Source organism: Heliangelus exortis, chromosome 2, assembly GCF_036169615.1.
Source record: "Heliangelus exortis chromosome 2, bHelExo1.hap1, whole genome shotgun sequence".
NCBI classification, from domain to species: Eukaryota; Metazoa; Chordata; class Aves; order Apodiformes; family Trochilidae; genus Heliangelus; species Heliangelus exortis.
Genome location: NC_092423.1, coordinates 138,028,559 through 138,053,103, shown reverse-complemented (window position 1 = coordinate 138,053,103; position 24,545 = coordinate 138,028,559). Strand labels below are relative to the sequence as shown.

General features: G+C 36.2%; 2 protein-coding genes across 3 annotated transcripts in view; one reads left to right on the top strand and one right to left on the bottom strand.

Moving 5' to 3' along the window:
- On the bottom strand, positions 1-23,942 carry MTBP (MDM2 binding protein). The gene is made up of 22 exons (XM_071738291.1): positions 23,708-23,942; positions 23,256-23,336; positions 22,653-22,726; positions 22,419-22,564; positions 21,873-21,931; positions 20,836-20,980; positions 19,932-20,049; positions 19,229-19,363; positions 18,302-18,411; positions 17,280-17,349; positions 16,387-16,504; positions 14,773-14,943; positions 13,567-13,680; positions 12,053-12,217; positions 11,595-11,688; positions 10,747-10,902; positions 8,690-8,785; positions 5,201-5,467; positions 3,753-3,999; positions 2,597-2,710; positions 1,840-1,905; positions 1-393 (listed from the first exon to the last, which is right to left on the bottom strand). The coding sequence occupies exons 1-22, from the start codon at positions 23,940-23,942 to the stop codon at positions 358-360; spliced, it is 2,817 nt and encodes a 938-aa protein (XP_071594392.1). The 3' UTR covers positions 1-357.
- MRPL13 (mitochondrial ribosomal protein L13) overlaps positions 23,867-24,545 on the top strand; it is a 30,391-nt gene continuing 29,712 nt past the window's right edge. For both annotated transcript variants that reach the window (XM_071738289.1, XM_071738290.1), the window contains exon 1: positions 23,867-23,967. In XM_071738289.1, coding sequence (XP_071594390.1) covers positions 23,941-23,967 — 27 coding nt within the window. In that variant the 5' untranslated portion in view covers positions 23,867-23,940. The remainder of the gene's footprint in view (positions 23,968-24,545) is intronic.

Sequence of the window (24,545 nt, the reverse complement as noted above, 5' to 3'; positions counted from 1 at the left end):
TTTTATGATTAAATCTGGTGGGTTGTTTATTCATATAAAACCAAATACATGGGTTAAAAAAATACAAAGCTTTATCAAACCAAGTCAAGCTATATTCCATTTATCAAAAAAATATAATAAATATGCATATAAAATAAAACCTTTTTTCCATGGAATTTTTTTAAAATTAAAACTTCCAGTATAAAAAGTTTAAAAACATCCTACTGTGCTTGAGAATTGAGTCTATATAATTAGACTCACCAAAGTCCTTCCAGTGGGTAGACATTGACATGTCAGGCAGTATTACACATCTGTTGCAATTGGAAGTGCTCTCTCTGCATTTTCTAGGAAGGTGTGAATAGCAGCCAGTCAGTACCTCTATTTGACACTCTTCTCCAAAACCCATTCAATCACCTGGAAAAATAAATGAGAAAACAATTTACATACCTCCAGTTCTTGAAAGTAATTTAAAAGCATCTCATATACTAACATAAAGGGCAAAGTAACAAAGAATACAAATATATACAAATATATGCATATATATATATACACACACACAACCCAATAGATAGCACCTGGCAAGCTGGAACAGCAGCACAGCCAACAGGCAGTGGGAAGAAAAGAGGGAGGAGTTGCTGACTTTCTGATCTTTATTATTATAGAGTATGGCAGGAAATGGGAAGGAATAAATCTCTCCCCTTTTGTGTTGCGCCCCTCTCAGAGTCCAGAAGTCCTCCTGCTTTACTTCCTCCTTCATTATTTCCTCCTTCTCCTCCCTCTTTAGTTCCTCCTTCTTTAGTTTCTCCTGTTCAAACGATGACACTACTCCTGGGCAGATTTTCTTATAAAGTAGTTTCAAAATATTCTCTAATACAGGGAGAGGTGGCCAGCCTAAAGAGATCCCCAATTTTAATGCTTCTGCTTACAGCAAGCATACTTAGATTAGAACTGGTGGTGAGAAACTGTATCAAAACAACTCTCAGTTGACACCAAACATCACAAAAACTACTACAATGTGTAGTTTTTGAAACTTTAGGATCTGTAGGAAACAACACACAAAGGGAAGCACCACAGACCACAGTAAATAGTGCTCTGCTAGGACAGATTCCATGGTAATCTAGCAGTTTCCCTTAAGAATTTCGGTTTTCTTATTTAACTACTCCAGTCCATATCCTTCCATGTAATGTGTGATTTTGAAAACCATAATGTAAATAAGTATAATTTTTTTTAATTATTTTTTTTTTTACAATCATGGAGTCACTTCAGCATGTTTTTCAGACTGCAGATCAGTTTGCTATTCCTAGAGGACAAGAGTATTTGGTCTGTGCTACTGTTCATGTAATTCTCACCTTAACACACAAACAAGCTCATGTGATATCTATCCCTTGTGCTTACAATTATTCCCAAGCTTAAAATGACTAATTTTCATTGCTTCTTTTAAGAAATTTATTTCCTTCCATAGATTCGTTTATTATATCCTAACCTTTGAAAATAAATGTTATTTCCTTCAGCACAAGGAAAGAAGAATTCCCTAATGATCCAGGCTCCTCTCAAATAATGGAAAAAAAAATCTTAGATCTTTTTTTACAGTAATGTGGAAACATTTATTGCCTTCATTTCCATTTCTCACAGTGGCAAATCATATTGGCAGCTATAACTAGAGTAACAGCTAACACCTGAATTTATGCAACTGGAGAATATACCACTGGAATGGCTCAAAGTTTTTGCGAGATAAGTGATGAAACAAGACACAGACCTAGGAATTCATCTCCTTTTGAAGCTGTGAACCAAACCATACTACAGCCATGCCTACAGTTAGCCTTGGATAGCTACAGGAACAAATAAATAAAATCATTGTACCTGTTTAGCATTGTTATTTGCTGTTTTCTTCATTTCATCAAGCAGTCCTCTAGAAGTTTTAAGATCCTAAATACAAAATACAAGGCAACAGAAATTAACAAACTCAAAAGTTTACTCTAACTTGGATAAGAGCCTTAAAACCCAGGGGAGTGTTAACCTTTTAACACCTTGTTCAGAACCACAGAAGAATTATTTGACTTAACTTTCCTCTTTTTAAGAAAAAATAGTCTATTCCAATGGACTACAGCTTTCCCTACAGCAGTCCAGACCTCGTAATCATGCATACAACTAAGCCACACTTTTCCTACCCTTCCTGCACACCTTCAGATATTTATTTATTAAAAAAAAACAACTATATTCAAAGTTCTTGGTATCTTGATTGAATTCTTATTTCTATATAAGCACAGAAATAAACTTTGAACTTTGATGGCAATACAGATCTATGGGAAACCAACAGAGAGCAGGATATGGAGAAAGAGAATCAGTGCAAGAAAGGAAAAACCTAGACTGGTTGGACTTAATGATCTTAAAGGCCTTTTCTAACCAGAATGATTCTGTGATCAAAATACACTGTAAAAGTAGGTTCTGCCTCTGACAACAACTCCATGGGTTTACCCACACACTCAACACACTACTAACAATCCACTACAAATTCAGGCTTAATCAAGTCTGAATATCCCACAGGCCATCCAAGTTTTACTAAGGAATGGATTCACTTAACTAAAAAGAAACACCTGTAAGAGTATATCCTAGTTACCTTTAAATAGAACTTTGATATCTCAAATAGACGCTGGCTGCACGATGCAAAGCACTTGTGATCCTCTGCAATCCCATGTTTTTGAAGACTCTTAGCAACCACCTCTTTCAGCATCTTGGAAACAATAGAAACAAATTCAAAATTTATCCCAATTACTGTCATGCAAAATTGTCAAAGGGAAGGGAAAAACAAAAACAGAACATCTGGTCTTTTTTGATCTTGCCTCTCTCATTAATCCATAGGCCAAGTGGTATAAATCTACTGAACAAATTTGGGCAGAGTTAATTAAAAACCTATTTCTACCTCCTTCATCTCAAATCTTAAAGAAATATTTACACATTAAAATTATGTAAAAAATCAGTGAATATTCACATGGGGCTTGGAAGAGAGAGAAAAATTGATAATGGTTTGGGTTTTCTCTTCTCCAAAATCCATATATAAAACTTTTCTTTATCTTGATATTCTTGTTTCACACATCCTTAATAAAATAACAATACGTTAAAAAGAAATCAGACACTACACTAGAGTAGAAAGTTTACTCTTCTTCACATCAGAGATGGTTTACATCAGAGATATTTAAACTGCTATAGGTCTGAATGAGTCACACCAATTTATGCTGACTTGGGTCATCCCAACATACCTTTGACAGTACAACATCCCCATTCATACAGTGTCCTCTCTAGCACGCTGGCATTAATTTAAAATTAATTAGCATAACTAAGCAAGAAACAGAATTTTGTACTGAATTTTATAAGTAGCATTCATAATATATACACCTATACTTGTACAACTATCAGAATAGCTTTTTATTCTCAGAATTGTCTGTTCTTCCTCAACAGCTTTGACTTTTCCAGCACAGGTATTTCTTTGTTGCCTTTAGTTTTCATGTTAGTTTTCTACATTTTATAACTTTATACATTGACATCCATTCCCAACTTTTTTATTCCTAGTTGTTACCTTTCTCAGCCTTAATTCCCTGGGCATGATATTCCTTACATACTTCTTTCTCTCCTTGCTTCTCCAATGCCCTTCTCAGTGCCCTCAGGACTCACACAAGTGAACAGAATGAAATTTAATAATAACAAATAGAGATGAAGACAGTTTGCTTTAAATTAAAAAAAAAACAATTTAAAAAGCAACCAGCATAAATTTTTACCCTGGTATGCTTCTGAGATCTTGATTCTTTAGCTGGCTTGGAAGTCTCAGATTCAGTTGCACTTATAGGATTTTCTGAGCCAACCTGAGTGGATACTTTGTGGGGTGGGCCAGGCTGTTTCAATGGCATGGAAGCTGAAGATACTGATCTTGCAGAACGATTCCTTGTTACTGCAACTGCACAGAGACTCCCACTACTTCCACTTGCCTGAGAGAGGAGAGAGTCTGTACTCTCAGATTTGGTTAGCCTGGAAAAGACAAACAAACAAAACCAAACAAAAACCCTTAGATTTTGTACTGAGTTTTCCAGTGGCTTTTTTCTACTGTAGAGGCTGCTGCTAAGAGTATTAAGTATCTGAAACAGCAGAAAGCATTCTATTATCCTACTGTATTAGAATACTTCACTGACTGGTTTGGTCTCTGATATGCAGATCCTTTGCACCTCTGACTAAAAAAGTCTAGAAATGAACAGAAAAAACAAGATAATTAAGAAGAGGAACTCTTTCAAGAAGGAGTAGTTTTGCACATGAATTCTTCACCTAGATAGGAAGACCACATCTTCCTGGCCTCCAGTCTCAGGATAAGGCAAAACTTGAAACTACTTAATATCTTCTGGTCCTACAGAAACGTCACAACTCATCTCTAACTATTGAATATTGGGCATCACAATTTTACTGGAACATTGTAATGCTTGACCCTTCAATTGTAACAGTGTTAGTGATTCTGAAACTCTAGTTTTTGAGGTGCTAAGTACAGCCACATTCTCTTTTCTAACTACTCAGGAACCTGCAAAAGATATGGATATCCCTAATAACACACATCTCTTAAAAGCTTACTGTGATTTTGTTGAGAAGGGTATGAAACTGGAAAGAGGGAAGACGTGAACTACTACAGTAAAAAATTCAGAAGTAGTGTTAAACAGCAGCTATTTTTTATTGATGCAAAGAATTTGCATATTCAAGAGTGAAGACAAGGTGCAAAGAGAAGTCTTTAAAACTACACTTTGAGAAAAGACTTCAATAAACAAAACTGACTAAGTTTGAATTTTGGTAGGTCATGTAATAGCAGCAGTTCTTTGGATTAGGAATTCAATTATTCTGTTTGTACAGTACTTGGCTTTCTAAACCTTTAGCTGTTTATTTTTACTGCAACAGCAATCATGAATTCAGCCCTAGATGAGGCTGTCATCTTTTCAAAGACACTTGAGACTTTGAGAGATACAATCCCAAATCTCTTCAACAAAAGGTCCCTGTGTTGAATGGTTTTGATAATATAATGCTATCAATGAGAAATCACACTTAAAAAAAATGAAAGTACAGAAGAGAATTAAACAACTAGAACATTTATCTAGATAGCATCACTAAAAGTATTTTGAGAGGAAATAAGATAAATTTCAGAAGAGAATAATGAAATATTTCTTATTAAAGATTTATTTTACTCCATGTTTACCTTTTCTTGGGATAAAGGTAATCCAGGTCTTTCGATCTGCGTTTTAGCCTTGATGCCTCAGTTTTGAATTCACTCTGTAAAGATTCTCCATCAGGGACACTTCCAGGCTCTGACAAGACTACAGGAGATGGCAGAGGGCTCAAGACAACTGGCACAGGGCAGCACTCCTTGGTGCAAGTAGTCTGAGTTTCATAGCGAATAAGACGAGTTTGAAGTTCAGCGTATCCCACATCTCTCTCTAAGGCTCTTCTGTTATCCAGACAGTATCTAAAATGGAAATTGGTAAGAAATTTGTGAGAGAAAGTCTCTGCTTTATTACACTCAGTGAAAAAACCAGAATAATTTACTTTTGACTATCATATAATCTCCAAATCTTTTTTTTGTTTGGACTGGCATATTGTTCTAAAAGATACTGTAAAATACCCCAGTAAATTAACACGTGCCTGATGGATTTGTCTACATTTAAGTCTAACTCCAACAAAGAAGCTGAATCATACATTATATCTGCAAGTCTTTATCCTGTGGCCTTATAAGTAACAATGCTGTGGATATTAGTAGATTTTTTCCTTGAACAAGTGATGAATTAGGATGCTGGCAATCGATTTTTTGCTCCTTTTACACAGGTCTGTGTTATCTTAGTATATTCAATCTATTTTAGATTTTACTGGTTTTCATATTCAGTCCATACTTAACGGACGTAGTCCCTATTAACAGACTAACCAGTGTGAAACTTTAATAAAACAGTGATGAGGATAGCTCTGAACCCAAATACATGAACAACCCAGCACACCATCATGGATACATATCTTCAGACCTCAGACCTTGCAAGCATCCATGAAAACTCTGAGAGCCAGAAAATATCAGGTTATTATATATAACATGATACACTCTAATATGATAATACAATCATGCAGTATGTCTGTGCTTCTTCCTGGAAGAATACAACTTTCCTAGTAGAAAAAAATCCAAACAAATCAAACAAACCAACCCAAGATTTCTTCAGTGCATGCACCATAAGTGAATCACAGAGGAAATGCCTGAAGAAAACATCATAAAGTACAACATATGTTATTTGCAAGTCACATCATAAAGTACAACGTATGTTATTTGCAAATATTTCAGGAAATGCAACAACACTAACATAGCTTTAGGAAGAGCCAAGTCGGGCCAAAAACTAGGTTGCTGTGAGATTGTATTAATTGACTGCAAGTTTGAGGAAGATAGGGCACAGAAAGTGTTTAAATTCTACTTAGTATACATTGGTTGCTAACTGTTCTCTGGAAATACAACCTTTAGTTTTGTCAAAGATAAGCACTGTTCTATAAGAGATTCATATTTTTTAAAATGCTAACCATACAAAAGTGTCACTGTAGAAGCACAAGCTTCCTATCAATTACAAAGAATAAGTGGTTTAATCAATCAAATCAAAAGAAGAAACCGTATTAAATATGATGGAGCTGAAAGAGAACAAATGAACAGCACTAACTCAATGAAATATACTCATGAGATTTCAGCAATACAACATGCACTTTAACTGTTCTCTTGTGTAAATGATTTCCAAGATTCTTTGCCAGATATCAGCATTTCATTGCCCTGTAACTTCTATTACCTCTGCTGCAGGGAAAGACAAGAGAATTATCCAATATCATTCCATCCTTTCCCTCACAAACATTCTGAACAATGTGAGCCGTGTCTCAGCCCACCTTACAAATTACTTAGCAATGCTTCCTACTCTTAGCACTCTCAATTTTTACTTTTATCTCTTAACATGAAATTGCATTAAATTGCTAGATCAAATTTTTCAACTTTCTTCAGAATATTTTTAAAGGCAGAGAGAAATTCACTTTTCTAATAGCAGAACATTTCTACAGCTGAGTAAGACTTGCCACTAGAAATAAATTTATCTGATAAGTTCTCTTAACTAAAAAATTTCAAGGTATTTAATTTTCCTTACTTACTTACTTTCCTTACTTGAGTAATCTCATCCCCTACAAAGATAAAAACGTTTTTATCTTTAGAAGTTAAATTGCCATTTTACTCAATCTGCTTTAATGGCAATTACTTTCTCTTTGCAATACAGTATCCAACTGTTTGGAACAGGTTCATTACACCAGAAATTTGATTTAATCATAACTGCTACTCCTGGTTTTGTTGACAAGATTTTACTTCCAAATATAAATACAGCAGCTCTGCATATGGAAACTGCAATCATGACTGCATGTCATAAAAACACATCTGCTCCACAAGACCATAAAATACAACATAATCTGATCACACACCTCCTTCTGACAGTTTCTCCTTTACACACTAGTTTCTACCACATCACTGTACTGCTTCCCTCTCTTACTGCTAGCACATTTCCCGTGTAACATTATGTCAGTCTCCCTTCCCTCCACAATATCCAGGCATCTTTGGGGTCTCTAGCTGTCAGACTGTGCTGTGAAAAGAGGCAGCACAAGCTGTGCCTAATTTATATCTCTGTGCATACTCCCTGCCAAGCTCAGACAGGTCAGCAAGTTACCACATAGCAGCAGAGAAGGGCTAGGTGCTTTTTTCCCCTCACTTGGGAGAACAAATCTGCATTTCTCCTATTTACCCAGTTGCCTCTTGGTGCCTTTTCAAATGTAAAAAGGCTATCAGGCTCACAAGTTACCACTTCAAAAAAGAGAAGAAACAGAAGAAACAGATAGAATGACTGCTTCACTTCCCAGTAGAATGTGACTAAAATCACCACATATTAAACATAAGCTTAACGGAACTATTTATGCAGGGAAAAAAAAAAGGAAAAAAAAACCCCAGCAGTATCATACAGTCACATCCTGATAATCTGAAAACATGGTATTAGGATGTGGTAGAAATTTTCATGAAGACCAAACCATCTACACTTGATACAGATTGCATTTCTTAATATATACTTCATTAAGACTAAGAATCTGTCCACATGGAAGAATTATGCTGAGTTATCTACTCTAGCAACTTTGTATGTCCTTTCTAAACAATTTTTATTCAGCTATGTTTTACAATGTATGCCCAACCAAAGCCTTAACAAACAGCTAATGCTGGCTGGCTGGGACTAAATAGATAGCTGCACAGAAGGTCTCATAAACATGGGCACTGATAGCCTGGAAGTGCCTAGCATTTAATATCAAAATAGAAACTCCTGTGCTGCTCAAGAGATTTGATATGTACTTATGAACCCTCTTCCCCTTGCCACTTCCAATTCTGAACTAAATTTTTCAGATACTATGTGTAGTTACAGCAGTACAACTTATATAATGCTTTTACATTACCACCAAGGCAGGAGTGTTGTAATTTAAGTCAGTGAGTAAAGGTAAGAAAAGAAGAGGTCCCATGTGCTAATTGGGAATGAAAAGGATATGGAAAAGGATACCTAAGGTTTTCCATAGTTAACTCTCATGTTGCTTGAAATTTTTCTAATTATACCTTTTACCCAAAACCAATTTTGGGTAAAGAAGCCAGGAAACTTACTCAAGGCCATGATAATGGCATCCAGCTGCTTTTTCAAAAGGCAAACCCCTGAGTTTCCGAGGAGTAAGATCTGGTGTCAAAAGGAATCCATTTTCACTGAAAGGAATAAATACAAAACAATTTTAACTAGTTACAATCAGGATAAATTAGACTTCCAGAAGCTATAAACAAATGCCATGACACAGGAAGACCAAAACAGCATGTCTTGTAGCTAACTAAGTCTCTGGGCTACTTAATCAATGAAAAATTAAGTTCAACTCACTAACACCTATTGAGCTATTATTACTACAGAAGCTCTTAAATATTTCAACCAGTTTAGAGGTCACTAATTAAAGAATTTATCAATAAAATGATGCAATTATAATCCCATTTCACAAGGGAGCACTTGAGTAGTAGAATGAAGTGAGAGGAAACAGGAACTGATGTATTATTTCTTAATCCAGTGCTATAATCAATGAATCTTGATTTTGTCTTTATACTTTTCTTAGATATCCAAGATCTCCAAGTATTATGAGACAGTCACATTACAGTAATGTACTACTTCATCATCCTACTTTCTCATAAGAACTTGCAGAAACCCAAGTAAACTTGCAGAAATCCAAGGGGCTAACTCCCTCAAATTCAGACATCACTCAGATATATCTTGGAGCAAATAATTCAAGAGACTCAAAGGCTTCTATGCTATAATAGACTAGATTTTAGGAAAAAATTTTTTACATTGGTACAGGTTGCCCAAGAGATGGATGCTCCATCCCTGGAAATGTTCAATGTCAGCTTGAACAGGGCTCTGAGTCACCTAATTTAGTTGAAGATGTCCCTCCTCACTGCAGGAAGTTGGACTAGATGACCTTTAAATGCCTCTTCCAACCCAAACCATTCTATGATGCTATAAAGCTTCTCTTCTTTTCCAAAACAGGCTTTTGAAAAATCAGGGATTAAAAAAACCATTTCTGTAGTTAATAAATTATTAACATCTTTCCCACACAACTAATTGGAATGAAAATACTTTACTTTATAGCCAAAATCCTAAATCATCCACATTCATTACCTAACAACTCAGAAGGAGATTCAGTCTTCACTGCATGTTTTCTAACTTGCTTCAATGCTCTGCTCAGAACATCTTAAAGCAAATTTCAAAACTCCAAGAAGTATTTTACAAAGGTCTCCAAAATCCTACAGAACCTTTCCCTCTCACAAGCCCTCCTAATTTATTCCATGTGATGAAGTTTAAAAAAGGATTGAGGACTATATCTAATCCATTATACATTACATTATTAAACTTTGGAAAAGTCAACAAATGTAACTCCAGTCACTGAAAAGACTGTCCTGCTTACCTAGCACTCTATGACACACTGCACAAACAACACAGGATTCTGCAAGCCCTATCTGACTTCAGTGTAAGTTGGCCTTAACTCTTTTTAGATCCTGAAATTACTCCATTAATTCCTTGTATTGATCTTTCTCCTGAAAAAGCCAAGGTTAACTTACTAACACTTATCAGCAGGCACTGTAAGGATGCATACTTGCAGGGCAGTCAGAGCAGACAAGCTTCCTTTAAGAAGCACTTTACCACATAAGGATGTATATAGGACTGTCTCACATCAATGCTAGCCCAGCAAACACAGCTAAATAGGCTCAGCTATTACCTTTTTTACAATCTGATTGTTTTCTCACCTAGTCTTCCCTACTCTGAATGAAAGAAAACACACTGATAAAATTCAAGTTCTGACACAGTAAATTCTGTTTTGCAGAAATACTCTTTTGGAAATGAACACATATAGTGGCAGCAGCTTTAGCATAGCCATGGCAAAGGTCTACTGGCACACTTCTGCATAGGAGCACCATCATCATCTCTGGTCACTTCAGATTCTGAAAAAACTAAATAGCAAGACAGACTGGAGGCTCTTAACAGTGGATTTCATTGGCAGACATGAACAGGAATGCTGCAAGTTACAACCTCAGATCCAGCTCGGCCACTCTGAAACTCTCATACAGTCATTAATTCATATTCCTACACATCAGTTCTGAGCATGCTTTTCAGAAGAGAAGATTTATACCGTTTGGGAATCTGCAGTGGCTGAAGATCACCAACTGGCAGCCCTTCTGGTGTGAAATATTTCAGCAATTCTTTAGCATCAAGCAATGTCAACGATTCTCGCTGGCTGTCTTTATGCCCCAGCAATTGTTCAGATGAATGTGCAAACATAGAAACCCTGGAAAAAAAAAAAAAAAAAAAAAAAAAAAAAATCAATCTAAGAATATAAATGTTAAGACCCAGCAAAAAATTATGAACTCTTTATCAAAGAGAGAGCTAAACTGAAATCAATAGGCTATATTAAGTGACATAAAGGTCTCCTGGTTTCACCTAAACAAGTGAAGGAAAAAGAAAATAAATTTCAACTATAAAATCACAGGATCTTCAAAACTATTTGAGACTGGATACTAATTCCTGACTATTTAGGAAATATAATAAGAATAGATACATATTGTACAGATTAGACCGACAAAACCTTCTGCACCACCCTTATTTTTTATGCCCAGGGCATGTTGGGGGAAAAAAGAAAGCTGTTGTATCTGTTTCTGCTAAGGCTACTACCTTCCAGTAGTGATATTCTGGTAATTTAGTGCTAGAACTATGCTACTTTAAGCTAACTTTCAGCTGTGTTTTGTCAAAAATAAAAACCAAACCAAAAAACCAGACAATACTACTTTAATAAATACCAATAAAATACACCTCTGGAAAATGACAGAAGCTTAGATTTAGCCTTTAGCAATGTTTCCTCTGAATGATTATCAATATACTTGAAAAACAGTTTACAGCTGTTATGGCTGTTGACACATACAGCTCCTCCAGAGTCATGTTCAATGGAAACTACAAATACAATCTCCAGTATTTAACCATTACCTCATTTTTTGTTTGTTTTTTTCAAAGTTTTCCAAATTCTGAAGAACATGTCTTTCTGGCCATTCCAATGGATTTGTCTCCATTAAATCAGATTCTGCAAAAAATATGTGGTGGATAATCCTCAGCAGAATTAAAACATTTTATTCTTTAAAGAAATATAGGTATATATACTCCTTTATGCATAAAAGTATATAGATATAAGGAAAATCTCCCTCGTGGTGCTGTGATCAGAAATGTTTTCTGCTTCTTTTTCTTTTTTTGTCAAGGAAAAGAAAGAAAATAGTTGACATGAGGAGAATTTTAGTTTGCAAAAAATGCCTAGAAAGCCACTTTATTTTTTCTTCTCTTTTTCCCTTTTTTGGTAAACAACTCTCCTTCTTTTAGCATAAAACTGAGAACAGGTATGAAAAAGTATGAAAAGAGATTAAGTAATGTATTTTCTAAATAACAATACTCACCAGAAGTCACACTGCATGGCCTACTGTTATTGGAAACCTTTGGTAGAACAGGTCTAGGAAGACTGCTACTGCACAGGTCCAAAAAATATTCTCGTGTAAGTTCAAACAAGTTTTTGAGCTCATCAGTAGAAATAACAGGAAGCTGCTTGATCAATTCCTTTTTCTCTACAAAAGGAAAGAGAATAAATAAATAAATTAAAGCTACTGCATCAGATAAGTACTAAAGAAAAACAGAAGCCTGCTAAAAACCAACCAAACTAAAAAATCCCCATCCCAAAACAGTAATACAAGTAAGTTAACTTGACACTTACTATAGTACCCTTAAGAAAGGAGTCATTTATTCCATAGACAAGTGAATAAAACGAAAAATAGCTGAAATCGCATGTGAATCCTCTTTTACAATCCTTTAATTTCTGTATATGTGCATTTCTGAGTATATCCAGGTTTAAATCCCTCAGAGACAAACACCTGGACTTTCTGAGCCTAAACATTAAAGCCCCAGTCTACAGAGCCTCTTACTCTCCTATTTTTACCCCTATAGAGCAAGTGTGACTCCAGTATAACTCAGGGCCTGCTCTGGTCTCTGGTCAAAATACCAAGGGTCAGGTAATTCTGATATGATTGATGACAAACAGCAAATCCCACCTTCTCCTATTCAGTCATCATCCTAACAGAACTGGGTGACCCACTGAAAACAAATTAAAACACAAACTCCAAGGCAGCTGCAAACTCAGGATTAAAGTAAACAGGAACCTGAGAATGGCTGAAAGCTGACTGAGGTAGGAAGTGGAAAGGAAGAATATTAGCAGAAGTCTTAGTTTTCTCAGGCTGGTATTCTGTTAATGATAATACACTTAAATTACCTCCACTGTATGTCATTTTCAATAATTTAGGCAATCTCTCAGAGGTGTTATTTGTTTTAATTTAATCTCTTTGAGCAATGGACTTCCATAGAAAAAAATCAGGCCTGTCGAATGTGCTTCTCCGCAGACATGAAAAATCTACAGAGGATGACCTTCCAGTTATTATTATAAATGATGTATCATGATAAATGTAACAAATCTCTAGTGCATACTTCTTTGTTGTTGACTTTTGCAAGAAAGAGTAAAATTAAAAAATTAAAAACACAAAAAATCCCGGAATTCTTATATTTGCAGAAGGTGTAACCAGAAGTAAGGTTTTTCAGGGGAGAAAAAACATGGAAAAAACAAAGCAGAATAAAAGTTAGTTACCACTGAATTATTCCAAAGCTTTTCTGAAACTTTAAGAATATTAAATGTAACAAACACCTACAAACTTTAGTTCAAGCTCAGCAGTCTCATTTCCTCAATATTTACAAGTCATTATCTGACACAAAACCATAGGTATACTCTAAATCTTTTTAAGCTCCACTTCTTTACTTCACAGTGATCAACCTACCTTGGTTTTCTAAGGTGAGATATTACATTCAGTCTGAAATAAAGACTTTTTTCAATATTAGTTTAAGAACTTCCAGTGCTCTCCCCATTACTTACTGAGATACTCCTTCAAGGCAAGCACTTGAAGACGACACAGTTTCTTTTCTCTCTGTACTAGCTCCTCTCCACAAAAATGTGGCAGAGACTTGATAAAATCAGCAATGTGAAAGCCTGTACAGATTAGCAGAAATCTGTTATTAATATTCTCCCATAGACGTCAGAGACACCAGGTCATTACTACTACTACACTACTACTTAAAAGAAGACATAAACACAGCAGAAAAAAAATTACAATTTCATTAAGACACTGGGGTATAGCTTAGAATAGATGTCTGACCAGTATTTTTGAATTGCAGTACAAAACCAATATAATAACACAGCAATTAACATGATTGACATTCAAAGAAGTTAAAAAGTTGCTAGGTTTGACACTAGGGAAGAAAAGTTTTCTGTTTTCTCCCAACATATGGTGAAGGACTTTCAATCTTCTGACACCTGACTAATGGGATTTTAATTAGGACAAATGGTAAGCACTCAGTCATATCGCACACGGCTTTACTTCAATAATAAAAATTTAAGAGGATAAGATGCAGGTCACTGCTTTTTTTCTTTGTCAGTTTTATTGAGAGTAAATACATGAATTAGCAGAGTTATCCAGTATGTGTGCTGGTAACAGGACAACTACTCTAAGATAAATGTCTAGATATGTGCTCTTACCTAGTGGAGCAGGTGATGATCTGCTAGCCCATATCCTAACCACTCTGCAGTAATATGGGCATCTGCCAAGTAACTGAAGACATGATCATGAAATGCCATTTGCCTACTGTCCTTACAGTTTTTATTTTAAACCATCAATAAAATAGGCTTGTCAACAGACAGTGGCTTAGATTTTAGGCCAGTCTTTACACCAATAATACATACTTTTTAAACCTGAAGGTTTTGCAAATTTCATTTGCATTAATATTATCTGGATGTCCCTGTACATTAAAACATTTACAACTAATCACACTTATGAGAAATGAATAATTACAACATTAAGTAATTGAACTAAAAAATATGATAGTAGTGAATTGTGTGAATAAATAAGCTATTACAGTTTTATCAATTTGAAAAAAATATTGTTGAAAGAACAGAGATATTCATCAAAATGTAGTATTACTCCTTGTTTTCTCCCTCTAACACAGCCTGGGGTAAATAAAAGCAAATTTTAGTAGCATTTGTGTGCATTCAGATACACGTAAATAAATCAGTAATAACTCTTACTTGACTCTGTTTCTTCTTTTGCCTTTAGCTTCCCATTTACTACAGCAAGAGTGGCCATACCATTAATCTGGTTAGCTGAATGGATCAAGGTTGCTTTACATCCTCCACAGCCATTGCCTTGTAACAAGAAGTAGTATCGGCAAGATTCTCCTTTCAGTTCAACCTCTGGAACTTAAAAGAAATATCAGGACATAACTGTGAAACACCCTTGGGAAAGCTTCTTTAAAACAAGCTATAATCCCCCCACCAAAATTCTTTCAGGTGCTTTCTTCTGTTATGTGAGAAAACAAAAATGTTCCTAACATCTTTTCAGAAGACACACGAACTGCTGCTCATATTTCGTTCTTCAAAGCTACAAACTAAAAAGCATGCAGAGTATATGAGCTACAGCAGCAAAGAGTGAGACTATGCTGCTGGCTTCAAGCAAGCATTTTATCACCACCAAACTCCTATGACTGCAGCAAGGAGAAGCTTTCTAATGCAGGCTACAAAGTACATCTGGCAATTCTAGCCACCAAAAAAGAGAAGGTCTTTAATTTGTCTAAGTAAAAGGCAAAGTTAACGTTCCTACCATGAAACAACGAAGTGTAAGGCAGTTTCCTACATATGCAATGGTCTGAGAAGTGTCTGTTCTGCTAGGTAAAACCAGCCCTTTTTGCATACCTGGACTGAAATAATGTTTCACTGGAAGAACAGATATCTGTACAGGAAAATAATGTACACACTCTTCCCAAGGAGCTGCATTATTCATTAATAAGAGTTTTGCTCACTGCTTCAATTGTGCATAGCATGGGTGAGAGATAAACACATTCTGTTTTTAATCACAGGTGTATAGTGTGCTTGCAGCAAGCATGGGGAGAGCCCTTCTGAAATCTTCATTTGCAAAGCCAAGCCATGATGATGGTGATGATGATTCTCACCTAAATTGCTGGCTGAGAAACTCTACCCAGTCTTCATCTGCACCAATTCTCTTCTTTCACATTCAGAATAAAATGTCTAAGTGTTAGCACATTGTGTAAGAGGAGCAGGCTGCCACCATAGACTTGTAAGTAAGACTTAGAGACTTGCCACTTGCAGACTCATAAGGGAGTCTGCTCTCAATCAGTAGTTAAGCACACTGTCTCTCAGGTGAATGGAGGCATACAGCATTTCCTCATATTCTGTGTTTTCCTAGGAAAAAGCTGAAATTAAATACAAGTACACTGAAGAACTTCTGGTAACACTTAATAAGGGAAGCATCCACGTGAAGCACACTGGATTTCCATCTGGAGAAGCCAATCCCTTTGCTCACAGACTGTACTATCCCACTAGAAAGGTGTGTGAAAGCTGGATCTTAGCTGACAGAAAGGACACAGAAATGGTTGAAAGAAGATAGACTGTTTCCCTAAAGCTTGCCATGATGTTGTATTACAACAGGCCTGTGAAGCTGAACTCACATTCACCAAAGCCTTTTGTGTCAATGAAGATAACAATTGTTGACTTAGTTTCATTTGAGAAAAAAAGGGCATCCCACATTTATATTAAAAAAACCCATATCATAAAGATATGTACACACACATACACATAAATATAATCACAACAATATAAACCTGTAATTATCTTCTTTTTACCTACCAGTAATGACTTTGGGTTTCCTAGCCATGTATTCTTTCCATTTCTTGGCACTCAGTTGGGCAGAGGATGGGATCACTACACTGCTTACATTACATGGCAATGTAAACAAAGCTCCCACCTAAATAATGAGAGCAGATACAAAACATGAGTATTATTGAAACCTGTTTTACCATACATTCTTGAACTACTGATCTGGCATTATTTCAAATGTACTTAAACTGCAGAAAAACATCTGTATTCAACACTTCTTTCTTTCACATCAATAGAACAGCATTTCACAAAAAAGCTGTAAAAATTGTCCTCATTTTTTGCTCCAGTTGAAAGATCATTAACTGTGGAATTCCTAGTTCATACATAAAAAGGTACTGTTACCTATTACAAAGCTTTCAATAATCTGGCTAAAAAACTTCTGTAGAGTAGCACCCAGAATGAAAAGAGAATTCAAGTATATATTTGGCATCAAGCACTCTGCTTTACTTTGAAAAATATGTAATTTTTTTCCTCCCTACGTATTTCCCTTTTCAAATCAGATACTGGACTATGTTTATGTATCTCTGTAAATTTCAGACCAATATGCACTAATAGGAAAAATGCATAAGTATTTGAACATTCAAGCAATAAACCAATGCTTTTACAGCTACTAGAAAAACCTACAAATGTGTTGTATTTCTCATAGTACACTGAAAAAACATTCCTACTAGAAACTATCAAATTTGCTTTAAAGGTTTATGCATACAGGTCCTGACAATTTGCAAGGTATTGTCAAATTTGCTTTAGAACTAGATATTGAAGGAGCTTACACAGAGGCTAGATTTTAAAGTATCATCCTTGTGTCTTTTATGAGCATTACAAATATCTTTGTTTTTCTGCTATACCTAAATAAAAGTTTTTACCTTCCCAGAGAGAGAGGAAATCTGGTCTAGAAGTAACGTAGATGTCCCCTTCATACTCCTTCTTGACAGACTCTTGACCAGAACAATTTAAGGAACCTCATCTTAAGAAAGAACTATATGCATCTTCATTTTACAAATCATGTTACCATCATATTTCATAAAAGGACTGCAAGTGTCTAAAACTTGATACTCCAATACCACAAAATATGCAGAACACACCTCTCTAGGAAAAATCATAGAATCACAGAATCATAGAATTGGCTGGGTTGGAAGGGACCTCAGAGATCATCAAGTCCAACCCTTGATCCACTACCACTGCAGTTACCAGACCATGGCACTGAGTGCCACATCCAGTCTCTTTTTAAATATCTCCAGGGATGGAGAATCCACCACTTCCCGGGGCAGCCCATTCCAATGCTTGATCACCCTCTCAGTAAAGAAATTCTTTCTAATGTCCAACCTAAACCTCCCCCGAAAATGGTACACTTGGAAATGTTACATCTTTAGTATACAAAGGCATGAACAGATATTTATATATAAAAAATCATGGCAGGACAGCCTAAGGCTACTATTGTTACACTATGACTAGTACCACAAGAACATACAGCATACACAATTCAAGAGAAAATTCATCTGATGTATTTTGCCACAGATTCTGCACCTACACAATAAAAATGTGATTTGTGAAAAAATGTTTCTATATTGTGAAGCATGGTATATACATCAATAAATAAGGCTTCTTTTTTTTTTTTTTTTTGAACTTAAACAGTACCAAATATTTATTCCTTCCCCACAAATAGCATACACTCAACAGAAAAATATTTTGTGCAATAATATTTAAAACAGATGGTTACTGTATAATTTAAATGTCAACATTAGAAAATCAAGTTGTGAAAATCACTATGATTGCTTTGGCAGGCTAGAATGGAATGAACCTTTGCCAGACCTCATGTGTTGTGTTCATGGGTAGATCCCGATTGCTTTCTTTCTGCTCTAGACCATTATCAATAGTGAGTCAGAACTTTAAAAAAGGATATAGCTCAAATTCCAGATCTGATATAAAAAAGGAAGGTAGATCAGAGAGCACCACCATCTGTAAAAATTCTAAAGCAGGACCATAGTAATGAAAAACCTGAAAAGAGATCAAATAGAAAAATCTGTAATGCTATCTGTGATGGTATCTCAGTGGAACTTCCTCATATATTTTGCTGGAGGCATTTGCCTTACAAGTACAGCTGGAGGAGGTATAAGATAGTACATATACATACATATAAAAATATAAAACATTTCACAATACCTTATTAAAACATAATTATATAAAAAACAGAAAAGGTATTTAATTCTCTTTAATAAAACTTATTTAGAAAGTCAACCATTGCATCAAATAGGTTGTAACTTTTAACCAAATCCAAAGAAAAGTAAGACCTAAGAGGGACAGCTGAATGCAATCCAAATGTACATACTTTAACAATGAAAATTATTATCTCTCAAGTGATAGCAGTTTTCATAAACACTCATTTTTGTTTTAATCAACAAATATGATTCTGGAGTTCATATCAAATATCTATTTCCAATGGAAAATAGGAAACATCAACAGTAATATTAAAACCCCAAAATTAACAAACAATGTTTAAAATTAAGTGGAAAAGGTTAGATAAATACAAAATTCATTAATAAACCAAATATTTTGAGTATTAAAAAAGAACAAAGTCTCAATTTCTACATGAAAAACATCTTGGTATGACATCCCCTTATAAGAAAAAAAAATAAATTTTAAGGACCAGTTTTGGGAACACACATGAACAAAAGAAGTATTCCTTCACCTCATGCAATCATTACTTTTCTATTTAATTTTCAATCCTGCCTACAGTTTCTCCAAATACTAATTTTCTCAGGAAACTAAAACATTAATTCTCGTGGCTTAAAGAAAGATCAAGAATAATACTTGCCTCTGGCAAAGCATCAGTACTCTTCAAGTCTTTCTCTTTTCTAACAGCAAAACAAGAACTTAAATGTGAAGTGCTGAATGCTTTTGCTGAAGTGCTCTTTATACAAAATTCTGGAAATGTAACTTCTGATCCAAACTGGAAAAACAATAAATGTGTGACAATAAATGTGTTAAAAGAGAGAGGAAAAAAATTTATCTTCTGCTGGTCATGTGTATTATTATTTTAAACAACTGATATTATATTTGCTTCCAACAGGTTTGAAAAACTACGTAAAAGTATAAAACTTAGCTAACCAACTACTCTATCCAAAACTTTAATACCAAAAATTTAACAATGCTTTTATAATCACAAAGCTATTAGTCTTTGTAGAAACATTAGACATATACTTCCAACCATGAATTAGTTACATGGTAATGGTGTGTGATAGAAAAAAATCTAATTTTGAACAAGAAGTTATAAAGCAAATATTTCAGAGAGCATCAAGATTTCAGAAATTCAAATCTCAGTGTCTTGATCTCATGTATCTTTTAATCATGCTAAAAGACAAGTTGTTTCTCACCTACCCATGTATGTTTCACATTACCTCTTTGAATACTGTCAAAGCCAAATTTGGCTTAAAGCATAAAACACACTGTATGACACATGCTTTAAATGATGCATATTGATGTTTTAAAACAACTATAGCTAAAAAAAGTTGTTTTACCTTTCTTTCCCATATCTGAACCTTTCCTCTCCAGAGCTCTTTTAAATCAATAGCATTCATTACACTATCTGAAGATACAAAGTCTGCTGATAGATAGTCTGCAATCTTTTGCCAGCTACTGTGAAAATAAGTAAGAATTAATCTTGGTGAATACAGTATTGCAAATTAAATGCAGTATAATATGAAATCACCTGTTTCTTCTTCACACTTTAATAGTCATGTGTATGTTAAGACAGACATATATAGCTTTATATCTTACAAAGTACAAGTTATTATAGAATTGCTGGTTTGGACTCTGTAAAGGAAATTGTTCATATCCTCCATGAATGTGACTGTAAAGAACTTTGCCAGATATCAAGTAACACCAACAACAGCAAACTGCAGGCATAAGCAAGTGAGGCTGGATGCTAGAAACTCATTTATACTCCATTTTTCAAGATGGAACAAATCAGACACATTTCTTCCCTTCTTAAATGTAAAGTCACAGGTAATATAAAATGAAAAGTAAAACTAGGGGAGTTAGACATTCACTTTACAAAAAATGCAAAACTGTAGTCCATACAAGTTATTGTGTAGCATCCCAAATCTTTTTAAGATATAATGCACGCTTGTGATGGAAAGTGAAAAAAGAAAATATTTTCCTTTCTGCTCTCACAGAAGCAGGTACCTGAGGGCATGCTTTTTTGCCTACCCAGTTAGGACATGTATTTACAATAAATTAGCATGAGTAATTCTTCTCCTTAAAACAAAAACAGAACACAAATCTATGTATTGGCAAAATATGCATGTAAAGTACTAAAGACACTACAGTGTCTTATTTTCAAATAAAATGTTTTTAAACAAAATATTGACATATACTAACACGAGAGTGACCTTGCTCATAGACCCAAAATAAAGAGCATACCCTTTAGAGTCATTCACTGCAATGGTGATTTGTGCAGAGTGCCATTCTCTCAGGTGTTTCAGGGCACCAACAGCAGGTAAGCAGTCTTTTAACTTCAGTCCATCCTGTTCAACACCCTGTAGTATTACATCAACAATTGCTCTGCCTATAAAAACAGTTATATATGAATCAAACTACCACTATTCAGTAAATGGTCCAGACATTTATAGATAGAAAAGTACTGATTTTCATTGACTGCACTGAAACAGCTTAAAGAGTGACTTCAGCAAGATTTGAAACACTTTCCACACATTTTAATTTATCTCTCACTGCTACTCTTAGATTAAAGCAAAGTTAAATATTTTGCCATTTGCTCATTTATAGTTCTGAACATTTCTCCCCGCTCAATCAGAACTGTATTTGACAGATTAGAGTCCTATGTCCCTGTTTTGAGCACAGCTGTGCTATACCATTTTCCTCCTTCTAACATCTCTCAACATCTCATTTCTCACTCTTCCCACATGCAATTCATTTGCTATCCCAAATGCACTACTGCAGTATCACATAACTCTTAACATGCAAGGTGACACACATCTCCAGTTTATAAAATCTGAATCCAATGGTCCCTATCCATGCTCCTTCACAGCTTCTTGACTCCTACCCATAAAAAATCAGCCAGCAAATCAGATGTAAGTCTGACATCAGTACCTTTCATTTTTTTCGTAGAGATTTCCTATGGCCACATATTGAGTTTTGTATTTCTCCGTGTCTATTACAATTTTGCTGTGATTTCAGATGGAAAAATTAATTATATAAATAGCTGCCATAATCTCTACTAGAAATGCAGCCTTCCAAATTCACAAGCGGTGAGTTTCATAAGCTGATTTGTGAGGCAAATCATGATCAGGTTCCTTAAACTACTTAGAAGAGCTGCATGCTAATTAATTCAACTAATATCCTTTGAATTTTACCATTTTACTGTGATTTTACTACATGAGTTTTAAGAGTAATAACTAACAGGACAAACAAAAAGAGATTGCTCTTTTAAAAGAGATTACCTGGGGCAGGAAGTTTATCAGCCAACTGATGCAGACTTTCTGCAGCTTCATCATAGACACTGAAAATGAAGAGCCACACGGTTGTAAACAAAAAAGTAATTTAGAAACAAAAAGTGAAAACTAATTAATATTTCCTGAAGTATCTTGTATCTTTAAAATTCTACACAAACCTATTTAGAGATGTAAAATGAGATGTATTTATTTCCCCTTTTACTGAGGCAGAAGCTCAATGACTTCAAAACAACCTTCAGTAAAATTGGAAGTAGGATTCAAGACAGTCAGATTACTCTTATCAAGAAACTTGGTTTTGTATATATATAACTATCAGCTGCTAGAAAACTGCTCAGTTATTCTCTGAAATCATCCATAGTTAAAAAAATATAAGGTTATGTTAAATGAAATAAAATTATTTTCAGTCGGAAAGGATTATTCTTAGTTAACTGTTGCTTTGGTAATAACTTGTACTTGTTAAAGTTACTTGATTCGACTGCGTTATTACTGTTAAATGTCATATCACTATATTTTGAGAAATAATAATATGCATACTCAGCCATAGACAGTGACTCTCTACTGTTAGTGTCTTCTTCCTCAAAGTTCTGTATGGCTCCCAGGCATTCATCAATACTTGTGTGGAGACAGTCTTCATTTTTCCCTGGGTCAAAGTTTATTTCTTCCCAGTCAGAACTGCAGAACTGATCAAGTAAAAGAAGTTTTAAACATCTCAGTTTTAAATTGCACTAGAAACAAGGAGAGAGTTGAGGAACTTACATTCTCTCTTACCTGATAAAAACCACATATAACATGACTAGCAAAATACCATTTTTTTACACCTGGAATACCAGCCACGGAACATGCTGAAACAAGAGAAATCAATTATTTAAAATAATCAATTCACTACAATCTAGTCTTCCTATTATAATTAGCATCTTTGTTGAAAGACTATGCAAGTCATTTAATGTGCAAAAAAGACCTAGTTTTTACTTTACTTTGGCATGATAATTCAGGTCTAAAGTATAAAAGTGTAGGTGTCTAGCCAAGTGTCTAACTATTAATGACCCTCAACTGATATGAGAAAGAAGCATTTTCCCTGCTCTTGCTTACTGTTAAGCTGGACTTAAATTTGTCAGCCTCTTAAGACCCTTGCCTTAACACATTCCTTAACCTTAACATTGCCTTAACCACTTCCTAACAGCTCAGCTACTGACATGACATCAGTTCTCCACAGAAACAGCAACAGCAGGAGCAGACCTGGATGCTGTTTTAGGCACACTGCAGAAGTTGGATTTCCTTAAGTTTCTGAGTTGTTTCACCGAGATCATAAAATGTGTCTCGGTCCATTCTTTTATAACATTTCCTTTCCTTACTAGACATCACTATATTTACCTGGAAATGTGCTCCTATCTGCATTTATAGATGAGTTACAGCTTTCTTTCAGGAGCTGGTAGACGTTTGCAGCAGTCCCTGCTGAAAAAACAAACAAACAAACAAAAAAAGTTTTTCTTTAATACATTGATTAGAGAAATTAAGCCTTGATTTCTTGAAAATTTAAAAAGACTGATGTTGTAGTATTGCCGCTCAAATAGGGCGCACCTCAAGACCGTTCTACAGAGATATATAGCAGCGTCGAAACAAAACAAGAAAAACCCTAAGTTTCTGAAGGTTTAGTTAGTCTGAAGAGAAAGAAAAAAACCAACCAACCAACCAAAAAAAACTAGGTGAGATTTAAGGAACAGGGATCCAGAAGGGATCCAGAGAAGCCTGCACGAGTGCAGATCCCAGACCAGCCACGGTAAATAAAAGCCCTCACACCCTGGCCCCGACCCCTGGGGCCGTACCTGCTCCGAAGCCTCCCGCAGCACCCTCGCTCCTGCGTTCCCCCCAGCTCAGGATCAGGACGTAGCGATCCATGGCCGGGCCGGGCCGGGCCGGGCCGGATCCTCCGACGCTCCAAACGGCCCGCGCTGCCGCCCTTGCACCGCCCCTCGCAGGGCAGCGCTTCCGCTTCCGACCCGCGCTGCTGCTGCGGGGCTCCGCTTCCTCTCCCCTCAGCCGCGGCGGGCGGGCGGCCATGTCCAGCTACAGCAAGGCAGCCCAGGTGAGCGCGGCCTTCTCCTCCTCGGTGCAGGCTGTGCCGGGCCGGTCGCTGCCTCCCCGGGCGGCGGGACCCCGGCCAGACGCAGAGAGCGGCCGTGAGGCAGCGGCGGAGCGAGACGAAGGCGCTGTATGCCCCCGGGGGAGGGCCGTGGCGAAGCGCTCACGGTATGGCCGTGAGCTCCGGTGTTCGCCCTGAGGGGCAGCCGGGAAGAGCCGGTAGCGGGCAGGAGGTGCGAGAGCGTCTGTGAGGGACAAGCCACCCCGTGCAGGCAGCTCAGGCTGCTGGGGTGCATAGAGCTGCGTTTGGGGAAGTTGTGACCTTCCTTCATCCAGAGGGCGAAGGGCGTTGCGGTGCTTTGTCACAGAGCAGTTTTGGGTAGTCCTGCTAAGAGCAGGGAGTTGGACTCGATGATGCTTATTGCTGCCTTCGAACTGGAGGTGCTCAGTGATTCAGTGGCCAGCCCCCGTTTACAGTTCTGTTAGTAATAATGGAAGCTTGCAGCAAGAGGTACTGATTTTTGCAACAAAACCCTCGGAGCTGGTAACTTTTAAGCATTAATTCCACCGCCGGTGTTGGAA